The following is a 12,449-nucleotide window of genomic DNA, read 5'->3' as shown; positions in this document are numbered from 1 at the left end:
CTCAGCATTCCTGAAACGCATTCATTCAGGACCTGTTAAATGAAGACACACGGAAGGAGTGGACTAACTTTTAAAAGAACAACATAATACTACACTTAGACAGGATTAAGAAAAAAAACGAAAAAAAAAAAACTGATTGTGGGACAAACATGGGAATTTGGAGAGGGTGCTGCAACCAAAGCTTGGAGAGCAGTGCTTTAAAGACGCCAAATCGGATGTTAAATTAGTGAAGTTTATGTACAGACTAATTCCAAAATCTGAGGGATTCTCAATCAAAGAATTGCCTAATTTAAGTGCCTCATTATTTAACCAAGAAGCATTGCAACCCCTTACTCACCAAAACAAAACTTGCTGGTTGAGCAACATTTTCAGCCTTTGTTTCACAAATAATTATAAAATGAGCAGGAAAATAACAATGAAGAAACAAAACACCAATTTCACTACAGCAGTAAATAACTGGACTCAAACTGAATGAAATTGTCATGTACCGGTTTCAATTAAAATGGTTCAAGAGGTTCTGATAGTTTTTTTTTTTTTTCATTGTGGCCTGGAAAAACTATTTTTTCAGGGAAGTCAGCATGGTAAAGTCGTTACCATTTTTTCCCTTCAAATCATGGAATCAATCCCTTTATTTTGGAATGCAATCAAATGGTCTAAATCACCTTGAGAAAGACGAGGTAATCCTTTTAACATCTTCTAGATATCAAAAGTTATGCCAAGCTGTACCAAGAACAAACTGTTACTTTTTTTTTTTTTTTTAGTTTAACATTCGATTGAAAGGAAAACAAGGAATAAGTTGGCCATACATCCACCACAGCAACATCTCTCAAATGTTAAAATTATGCTAAAATATGGTGGTTAATGTACCACATCAATTTGAGAGGGTTACCTTTACTCTGGGGGAAAATACCGTTTCTAGTGCACTTTTCTCTGTCTAGTAATTACATTGTCAGCAAATGTTGAAGCCATGAAGGAAAGGCCACTGTTACCCAACTGAAAATTCACAAAAGCAAATAACATATCCCTTTTAGCATACTCAAACAGCAAGTATTTTTTCTGAACGCAGAATAGTTTTGTTTTCTTTTTTTTTGTCATTAACTTGTCGCTCTCTGTACAAAAGACAATTTTCCTTCATAAAGTTACACATTACTCGTAGTACAGTTCTGACATTTGTGGCCTGGCTTTGTCAATGCATGAGTGTGAATGTGAGAGAGAGAGGTGTGTTTGCGTGTGTGTTCGTGTGTGTGTGTACGTGTACAGGTGTGTTTAGTAACATCTCCAAGTCTATTAATCTTAACTCCTTCTCCTATTCTCCTCCCCAGATTAAGCTCCTGAACTTAGCTTGATGCCCAGAGCTCCCACAAAGCATATGGTTTGTCCTCCACTGCTGCTTGTCGGCGACAAACACAAACTGAAATCTCCAAAAGCCCTCAGAGCTGGGGATCAACAATATCACCCCGTCTGAGAGGGGAATGAAAAAAGGATGCCGGCTTTTAATTTTCCGCTTTTATCCACTTCCTGTGTTAGCTAGCTTTGAGGGTGTCCCAGTGTCCGGCGTAAGGTCACCCCGCAGCCTTGTGCTTGCCCCCACAGCAGCGGCAGGCCTCGCCACAGTGGTGGCAGGCGCGCAGAGGCAGGTAGCAGCACATACAGGGCGCGATGAAGGAGAGTGCCACCAGGGCCAGCCAGCGTAGGCAGAACTGCTCGTCAGATGTGTCACACGAGCAGGGGTCTGAGAAGTCGCCCTCAGAGTCGGACATGCAGTGGTACAGCATGCTCTCAGCGCACAGCATGCAGCTGACTTTGTAGATGCACTGCTTGATGGGGTCGGGGGCGTCTTGGCACTGCCCCCGCCAGTTGTCTTCATGGTTGAACATCTCTCGACAGTAGATGCAGCGCGAACGCTCCCCGTCCTCTCGTCGCCGTCGGCCCTTCTTGGACTTGAGCAGGGGGGAGGGCTGAGTCTTGATGGCTGTGTCCTTGCCCAGACCCAGCCCCATACCTGTTCCAATGCCCATACCAGGGCCAGAGTGGGAGTCCCCACCAGGACCATCGGGGAAGAGGTACTCGCACTTCTTACTGTCCAGTTTGTGAAAGGCGGTGGGGAAGTCCAGGTCCTCGCGGTCAGCCTCCTGTTTCCACATGACAGGGTGACGGTAGTCCTCATAGCCGCGGATGAGCACGTCTTTGCGTGGGTTGATGCGAACGATCTCCTCATCGTCCATGTGAAAGCTGACATGACGAGTAGATTTAGAAACCTTCAAAAAAGGGAAAACTGAGAATCAGTGGCCGACAACAACACAACATGTGGTGGTAGTAACTATGTTAAAGACATTATTTTAAATCGTTTTTTTAAGGAGTGCGTAGGTCAGATGTTAGAGATGTGTCGAGAAAAGGCGGACCTGTGGAGGCAGGTAGCGGCGGTTGCTAGAGGGGAACTCGTCGAAGGGCTGGGCGCGGACGTAGCAGCCCCTGAATGGCTCGGTGGAGACAACGTTGTTCAGGGGAGAGAAGGGCTCTTTCATTGGTGTACAGATGGAAGGAGGCTCATCACACACCTGGAGAAATACAGAAAACAAATAGGTAAATTAGGAGATACGTAAAAAATTAAACTACATCTTAACTTTCCCTCCCTTCAAATTCCTCAAAAGGACATACTTGAAAGAAAAGCCAGTAGTATCATAAAAAACATACTTGGTTTTCTGGCATTAACTGTCATTCTAACATCCTGTGTTACCATTTCACTACTGGATCAATTCAGCAACCGTTTTGACTCGGGGTGTGTAGTGTGTGTGTGTGTGTGTGTGCCACCACCAGAGGGCATCCCGCACCTACACTTGGCCAAATGAGTGTGCTGTGTGGTGATGACTCAAGGCCCTTCTGTTAAGAACTCAGAGTTCCCATCAGCCTTGCATGTGTTCCCACAAACATTTTAACTGATGCAAAATCTACAAACACGGGCCTAAAAAGAAGGAGGCGCTTACACATGTGAATAAAAAATGTTTAAAAAAAGGAAAGAAATGTCGGAAACCCTGCAAGGTGAATGCCAAATAATGTCAGAACTATAAAGAGGAGAAGCTCACTGTTGACATCAATCAGGAAGAGATGTCTATAAATAACAACTTGTGAATACTACAGACAGCATCAAGTAGTTTTTAAGTACAGCAACGCATATTTCTACACATTCACAGAAATAAATACTTATAGCTTCAATAGAAATAATATAATACTTCATTACTCATGGCAACAAAATAAAAAGTGATGGCCATTTCATGATTCATGCGTACAGAGGTGATGAGAGATGGGGGAGGATAGTCAGTTATCACATCAAGACCTTCATGATTATATTTTAGGTCCAGCATGATGTCAGTACAACATCTGAGCAACTTCCAGCTTTTTCGTGCAACAAACATCACATCTTGAATGAAAATGATATAAAACTATGAATTAAGGTTGATTATATTGAAAATGTCATAATTCATCAATTCATACAAGTGCTTTATATGCAAATATTGTCTTTTTATGTCAGGAAAATTATCCAAAAAAAACCCCTTTAAAATAAAAGTCTTCAGTGTTATTCCTCTTTTCAAGTCCCACAGAAATTTACAAACATGGACACACGCCGTTCAAATCCTGATCCAACCATATTCAAGCCTTGTTCACACTGGCTAGCTGTCCCTCTTTCCCACACACACCCCGACCTCATCAAGGCAGGGTTAGTCCTCCTCTCCTCCTCCCACCCTCTCTCTCTCTCTCTGCTCTGCGTGTGGAGGAGGCTGCTGGCTCTGGTTAGTCAGTGCCGTGTGTAAAGTAGCCCACGCCAGTGCTTTAACGCACAGCGGAAATCTGGTTTGCTCCCAGCTGCTGCTACAGTAATTACTGTCCTGTGGTTGCTAAGAGATGCTTCCTTTGACTTTTTTTTCCCTCTCTTTCTCTTCTTTTTTCTTTCTCTCTCTCCTCCTCCACTTGCCCCCCCTTCCACCCCTCTAGACTGCTAACACATGGTGTGTGTATGTGTGACTTTGCTCCTTCTTTTGCCTCCAAACATACCAAGTGGTGTAACACACATCCACAGCGTCTGCAGGGGAATGTGAGGAATAGGAGACAGTGGAGGGAGAGAAGAGAAAGAACAGAACAGGAAAAAATTAGCTTGTGTTGTATTTGTGTGTGTGTGTGTGTGTGAGAGTGTGTAAGAGAGAGAGAGAGAGAAAGAGAGATAGAGAGAGAGAAGAGAGAAGAGAAAGAGAGCGAGAGGCCAAAGAGTCTGCCGAGGGAATGTCATAAACCAGCTCCAGCTGGAGAAATGCAGCACAGAACTTAAAAAGCCAGATGACAGCTGTGTGTGTATGTGAGAGAAAGAGAAAAGAGCGAGGGGTGGAGAGGTGGGGGGGCGAAATGGGAAACAGACTTGGGCTTCCTTTTAAAGCGCTTGCCTAAGCCCCACCATTCAAAGGCATGTGTGGGGGCTAGGGCTGGGTATCGTTTGGATTTTATCGATTCTGGTTCTTATTGATTCACAATTTGAATGTCAATACGGTGTAAAAAAAAAAACTAAAAAAAAAAGAGGTAAAATGTTTAGATAACAAAAATATCTTTATTCTTTTAACCTTTTACTTTGACTTATTGTTTCATTAAAATTAAGTAAATACATACAATAAAAACGTATGATCCAGTCAGTATATAAATATTCTTGTGGATGTGGTGGTCTTTGCACACTCGTGAAAAAGGACTCAAAAAGGTAGCAGTAGGGTTCCTATTGTAAGACAGATTTTGTCGTTCTATGAAGCATTGCTGATGTGAAACGGAAATAAACTCATCATGTAAGTCAACAAGGCTGGAAAAAAAAACACTCCAGAAAATAAAGCTATAGCAAAACATTGTGCTAGTTTTTCCTTACTCGTTTATCCCTGCAATGAAAAACACGAAAAGCACAAAATACATAGCTGCTGGTCACTGTGTGTTTCACATGAAATACTGAAAGCAGCTAGTCTCTCCAAGCAATAGGGGCAAAATGCTAGAACTAGAGGGTATGTTACAGTTTGTCGCAGCAGTATCACTGAAGCTACTGAAGGTGCTTTTGCTGGCTAATGACACACTCGGGCTAGACGACTGTTTTCAATCGATGCAGTGCTGCCTTAAATGTTTTGTCACGTTTGTTGTGCAACCCGACTTATAGCTAATTATCTTCCCACATTACTGCACTTTGCCTCGTCATTTTTTTTAAATAAAGTGAAGCCACACTTTTAAACAATGTCAATCTTTCACTACTGAAGATGATGTTAGCCATGCATGCATCAAAAAGCTGTTGTGCTGGAATTCAGTTTTTTTTTTTTAAATGGGTACCTCTTTCTTAGCATTTTGGATTTGGTTGTAATTTGGAACCAGTCTTTTGCTTCCCAGCTCAAGTGGGGGCCAACCTAGAGCTGTTTTTGACCCTAGAGCTGTGGCTGGGTGAGGGAGGAGAGGAGGGGAGAGATGGGGGGGGAGTCAGGGGCAACCTGGACCCACACCAACATCAGGGATCCATGCTCTTCCACCCTCAAAGGCACAGGGGCTCAGGACAGGGAAGGCTGGGGTCTGGCTACATACTGAAAATCTACAGGGAGAGAATTTGTGCAAGTTTCTGCATTAAAGATGGAAAAGAAGAAAAAAGAACAGAGTGCGAGTTTGTCATATCTGTTTCTTGCAATCTAGAAATAAGTCTTAGCATAAATGAGGCAAATCATGAGTAGTCCTTATCTCTGGATCTTGTTAACTTAAAATCAAAGCAGTACAGCCACGTTCTAGGCTACTCTCCATGTATGGATTTTGACATTTTGGGAAACATACTTTCTTGCTATGACGAGAGGATCGATACCACTCTCATGTCTGTACACTAAATATGAAAGTGCGGTTAGAAGATGATTGGCTTCTGCCCTCCAGCACTGCTACAGCTCACTAATTATATCTAATTTGTTTGAGCCATACAAAAACCAAAGTGCTAAAAAGCAACATTGAGGGAGTTCGGATACTTGGCTCCACCTTGAGGTCAACGTGAAGTCAGTGTGCCCATTCAAGAAACAGTCCATAACACAAATTGTTGTATTTTTTACACTGGTTTTTGAATGGATGAAAATGAAGATATAATGTGTTAATTTGTGAGTTTTGGACAAAGCAGTGGGCAGTTGCAGTGCTTATCTATCTTCTCATCTAACTCAAAGCAGCAAAGCAGAACAAGAAGAGTATTTCCCAAAATGTACAACAATTCCTTTAAACCACTCTTCTACCTGGCTCCGTGGCGTTTTATGGAACCCTATCAACCCACACCAAACCAGCCTGAACATTTCTGGTCTGCGAGTCAGGCTGTAAAAATCAACTGGCCAACAAAACCTCTGTGTACTAAACTGATAAGAGAAAACTTCCTGCCAGCACTAAATTAGAAGCGGATGTTTTCCTGTGGCATTCGAAAAAAATGCGTTTTACTTTGTACTAGCGGAAGGACTGCGGTGGTACAACATAATTCCTGGCACTGGGTCATCACAGCTGAGTGAGGGTGTTGTGCAACCACTTTTCTTTTTTTGTTTTTTGTTTTTTTTTAATGGGTAAAATATGTTACATGTGCATACTGTGTGTGTGTGTGTGTGTGTGTCTCTCTGAGTGAGAGGAAGAATGTGATCTGCTTGTGAAGGGCATACAAGTGGGTGCTGAGCCTCAGTGGGCAGGATGTGGGTGGAGAAGACCATTGCGAATGCATGTACATTGACACACACACACTGACACACACACACTGACACACACACACTGACACACACACACACACACACACACACACACACACACACACACACACACACACACACACACACACACACACACACACACACACACACACACACACACACACACACACACACATCATTCAAATGCTTGAAATAACCCAAGGCTATCATGAATTCCAGTCATTTCACATACTTAAGAGATTTTCTAGAGATGTCTGAATCTAATCACTAAACAATGCTTGGTGGTGACCTCTCATGCTGATGAGACTCATGCATTTTCTAGACAATGTCACAGCTACTCAGGGAAGATCTACTTTTTTTAATTTATTGTTATTTAAACTTTATTACGTAAGGTAATCTCATTAACAGCAATTGGTAAAAGGTGCGCATCAATAAAACAAACTTAAAACCTGAACATAGAAATGTATATATTCCTTCATGAGCCTGTGTTTGATTAAAGAGCTGATACTGTATTAAGGCATCAGTACAAACAGTGGTGTGACTTTATGATGGAGAATAAAGCAGCACAGTTGCTAATGTCACACCTTGTGCTGTGGTGGTATTTTGCTAGTTCTGTGGCTGCAGCACTTGCCACTGGTTCACTTCTCTTTCTCTGTAGCCCAGGTCTCCGACCGCAACATTCGGGTGCCAAATCACCATGGTGACACCCTTGGTGGCTCACTCACTGAACCTTGTGAACACCCCCTTCTACCCCCCCTCTCCCCCCTGCTGCCTAGCAACAGTGGTGCCATTGGATTTCCTGTATGTTCAGGCTGATTCCTTAAAGAGGAACTTCTCCACAGGAACAGGAACGCAGCTCCCTCCTTCAATGCTCATTCAGGGTGTCAGATAATAGGAAGGGGGGGGGGGGTGTCCAAAAGTGATGACAAGCCCCTGGAAAGTACTATGAAGTCCACATATTAAAACTGGAAAGGTCAAAAACAAGAAACAACATGCGACGCAATACAACAGCCCAGCTACTATTAACTATATAGTTGAAGCTACTATTTTAGTTGTTTCCGTGTTCACTCAGTGGTGCAGTACATTTTGAGGTTGTATATTTGCTTAAACCACAAACTACAATTACCAGAGTTTAATAAACACATCTCTGACACTGTGATAACAGCATTTAATTAAGTTTCACAAAGGTAGCACTTATTGCAGGACTGTTATATTGGACTGCAGTACAACGCGCTGAAGTTTCTAAATTTCTGGTAACTCAACGGTGCTTTTAGAAGAACTGCCCTTCCTCCCATAAACTTTTCACCTACTTTGCAATCAGATGTAGAACAGGTGACTGACGTTCTGTAACAGGCCTGATATCTAAAACAAATGAACATGGGTGTGTAAGTTTGAACTATATCCCTGCTGGCTGTCTCCACTACAGAGAACACAGCATTCTTAACCACATATGTTGATAGTCAATAGAGTGCCACATGCCCGGGAACAGGGCAAATGCATACAATACTTAACATGCACCATGGAAGGGTTCACCCTGTCAACAGAAAGGAGGCCCCACACATGAAGAAACACACGCAGGTTGGATAACATTAAAATCGCAGAGCATTTTTACCAAGCTGCCTTTGAACAATTGGCACCTGAGGCAATAGTTATTATATCGGCATCAACTGTAAAAAGAATGACAGCTACCAAGGTGGAATGATAGAGACGGCTAAGCCTGCTCTAGCACATTTGCTGGCCAACACCCAGCTTCACCCCAGGGTCTGGCTGGCACTGGTTAAACACCTGTAAATCTCTAAGAACAACTGTTAGAAAACAAAGGCAGGTGTCAGCGCCTGGCTGGGACACATCAGGGCTCAAAACATATGGCTCTGGTTCTAGCTATGACTTGCCTCCTCTACAATGGTAGAGGAGAGTGGAGCAATAAATATGACTTCATAAAAACCTACATCACATGTACACAAGTGTTATTTATAGACAGATACATGTCAAACACTGTTGGGCATTTTCTAACAAACATGTATTATGAAAGATTCTTAAACTCTACAAGAAGAGAAACTTGCTCACACACCAACAACACACATTTTCTTCAAAAATTGTTAGCCAGAACCTCTCAGCTTTGATCTCACTCACCGGTAGTCCATCCTCAGGAATATCCCCTTCCCCAAACGACCGACAACCTGGAAGACAGGAAGAACACAGAAGAGAAAAACATTAGGCGTGGTCATCTTATCCACTTAATAGCAGATAGCATACATACAGTCAATGAGCCACAACAGGCCTCAAACAATAAAATAACAGCACATGATTTATATAACATCTCAATAAAAACCTCTTCATTCAAACACCAGGGGTATTCCTAACATGTAGAATCAGGTTTTTGTACAATACACAAGCTCACAGTCCACCAGAGAAATCCCCTTCCATTCACTTCCTTGCACAAACACATGAAACCAAAAGATACATTTCCACTTTGTATTCATCAAATCTATTTCACTGTCATAAGCTAACACGTTTATAATGGTGATTCTTGTCAAGGCCAAAATAGGCCAAGACTTCTGCTTTCCTCTGACTCTGACTGTGGCCTAATGGGGGAAATGAAAGCTGCTCTGTGTCAGTGGGGCTCACAGAAGTTAATGAAATATAGATGCGTAGAATAATGTAACCCCGACCTCGGTTAAAACGCCATGCGCCATTTCCGCATCCAAAACACCTCGTCTGCAGATGCTGGAGTCAGAAGCTTATGTTTCAGGTATTGGGCTGACCGTGTTACAGCTTTTCATGACCTCAGAGTATAAAAACAGCTTCTGTGGACGGTGTTTGTTTGTAAGGCAGAAAGCAGGGTGACACTTTCATATGGAAAAGATTGTTGTTTATAGGACAATATTGTTACTATAGATGTACTCAATTAAATAATACTTCAATACAGTATCACGTGTTGAATCTGAAAACTAGCACCAAACAGCATATGACATAACGTTAATATAACTACATGGGTATGCATGACCTACCTAGCTTAATTTGCCTCCAATCTTACATTCTTGGTCTTTTGATTTATCTGGCTGATAGGACATGTGATTCAATCCAACGACAAAATGACAAAAATGCAAATATCAAACATCTAAACTCAGTAGTTACCACATTCAGTGTAATTATCACTTTACAGGTATTCAAACTAATATTGTAGTTTAACCCAGCTATAATTAAGCAGCAACAGCAGCCGGCATATTCAAGATAAAAGAATACACTGTTAAAGAAACTTAAAAACATGAGTAAACGGTCGCAGCTATGGTTGTGACAAAACAGCGATTAAACCATTTCCACTGGGATGAAGGGGAAACTGTTTGTACCTGGGGCCTCAGGAGGAGGTTCTTTTTAAAACTTAGGCTCACTTAATTAAAGGCCTCATTTGAAGCGCTGAGGCAACAGCCAGCCTGTCTGCATTCAGTGAGGCAACGCAGCCATACATGGCAGCGATGTCTCCGCCACAGAGAGGACAGGAGACTTCACTGGCCTCCTGTTAGATGCCGTCTGTCCGTCAGTGTGTCTGTGTCTCAGAATCACACGGAGAAAAAGGTGTATGTGTGCATGAATTTCTCCACGACCGAGGGAAAGAGGCTTCCTGCAGCATGACTCTGGCAGTGCTGGGCCCGCGAAGCTGCCTGAGCCATGTGCCCGGCGTTGCCATGGCAACAGAGGACTGCAAGACTGATACACACACGTGCGCACACATACACACATGCAAAACATATTTTCTCTCTCTTTCTCGTGCCTCTTTTTCTCCCCACACACATCCACGCGGTGGTCCAGCAGCAGAACGATGCAACAGGAATACAGAAGAACCTGCCTGCCTGCGCTGAGGAGAGGCATTACACAACACTGGCAGAATACAGAAGATGCCAGAAGAGAAAGGAGAACAGAGGGAGGAAAGGACAGCAGGGGAAGGAAGGAGAGAGAGAGAGAGAGAGAGAGAGAGAGAGAGAGAGAGAGAGAGAGAGAGAGAGAGAGAGAACTGGGGAGCTGAAACTCACCATCACCTGCTGTAGCTGACATTCACAGGAAAGAGCTGAAGCGTTTACTGGCAGACAGGATACTGTACAGAAATGTTTTAAATCCCACTGTCCCGCTATCAGAGATGTTTCCACAGACCATCTTGTTATGAGAACTATAGGGTTGTAATTTGTATCTTTATTATTGATTATTCTGGCCATAATTTTTTCAATTAATCTATAAAATGTGTAAAAAAAAATAAAAAATAAAAAGTTTGTAAAAATGTCCATCACAACTCCTCAGAGCCAGAAGTGTTGTTTTCAAATTGTCCCAAATCGAAAAATACTCAATATACTATCACAGAGGGTTGTGAAAAAACAGCAAATATTCACATTTGAGAGACAGGAAGCAGTGATTTTTTGGCAAACTGATGACCACAATAGTTGCCATTTATTTATTTTTCTACCAGTTGATCTATTAACCGACTCATCATTTCAGCTCTAATGTGAACCATTTTGATGTCATTACAGCCGGGGCCAACACGCTCAAACCAACCGAGCAGCCCCGCAGGATGAACTCCAATACCTGATTAATATAGTGTTATGTTTAAAGTAATCAATAATTCTTTGCTCTCCTCTCTCCTTTGAAATCGAGTCACAGCTTTTTTCAAATCCAGCTCAACAGTTGTTTCTGATGATTACCTTTCACCTAGAATTTGTGTGGACTGGTGCCCAGGAAGTTCAAATCCAAGATAAACTGTTGTGGGCAAGAAGCAACTGATGCCCAGCAGTGATAAGCCTTTACGATATGTTCTGCTGTACCTCCTCTATGCTCCCCAGGGTTCCCGGGTCTAGAGAGTAAAGAAGATTATAGCTCCCCAGCCAGCCAGCCAGCGTCTTGTGTAACATGGGGCTGGGTGGCAGATTGCTGAGCTGGCGATTCTCCTGCTAATTGGATGACTTTGCAACCTCCGGCACTGAACTAAAAAATAATGCTTATCAGGACCCAAAGCTGCTAACTCAACTCAGAGACTCAACTCCACTCAAGTGTAATATCGAGTTTAACATAAAAAAAAAAAAGTATGAATGTGACGCTGTACACTGATCGAACCAAACACTGGCTTTTTTTTTAAGACAAGCTGAGCCAGTCCTTAAACTTACTGAGCAGCATAAAAGCCCGACCGGGTCAAGCTTCTTCCGACTAAAACTCTTCCCCCATCTCAGGTTGCCACCCATTCTTTGAGTCTTTCTTACCAACCCTCCCTCCCCTCTCACTCTGTCATATATCACCCACTGTCTTGGCATGGCTTCGCCCTGCCAGTCTCTACAGGAAGTAGAAAGTTTATCTGGGCAGCTGGCACTGATAAGATAACACAGGAGGGGTCATGCTTGGGTGAGTGAGCAGGTAGCACGGTGGGGGGGTTGTGGCTGGGGGAGTCATCAACGCTAATCAACGCTATGCATCTCTCCTAGAACAGATGCTAGGTCAGCCATTACAAGCCAGTGACAAACAGACAGTAATACAGGCTGTAGACGCCCGCCAGCAGAATGCATGCCACATTCATACACACATACCCATATTATTTTAAACACTTTGGAAGGCTGCCAATGTGCATAGTATAGTGCAACCGATGGGGGGGGGGGGGGGGTCCCAAACAAACCTGGTGTTATGTTGATAGGGTGAGAGGAGTGAAAAAAAAAGGCAACGAGAATTCTGCGGGCTGCTCTGATTTTTTGATAC

The 12,449-nt window shown here is 42.9% G+C and overlaps 1 protein-coding gene across 1 annotated transcript in view; it reads right to left on the bottom strand.

The window, feature by feature from the left end:
- spred1 (sprouty related EVH1 domain containing 1) overlaps nt 1-12,449 on the bottom strand; it is a 30,168-nt gene continuing 17,719 nt past the window's right edge. The window contains 3 exon segments of the mRNA XM_062440257.1: nt 1-2,258; nt 2,403-2,558; nt 8,853-8,899. Coding sequence (XP_062296241.1) covers nt 1,563-2,258; nt 2,403-2,558; nt 8,853-8,899 — 899 coding nt within the window. The 3' untranslated portion in view covers nt 1-1,562.

Source organism: Scomber scombrus, chromosome 19, assembly GCF_963691925.1.
Source record: "Scomber scombrus chromosome 19, fScoSco1.1, whole genome shotgun sequence".
In the NCBI taxonomy this organism is placed as follows: Eukaryota; Metazoa; Chordata; class Actinopteri; order Scombriformes; family Scombridae; genus Scomber; species Scomber scombrus.
The sequence above is the reverse complement of the archived record's forward strand: the minus strand, read 5'-3'. Positions and strand labels throughout refer to the sequence as shown.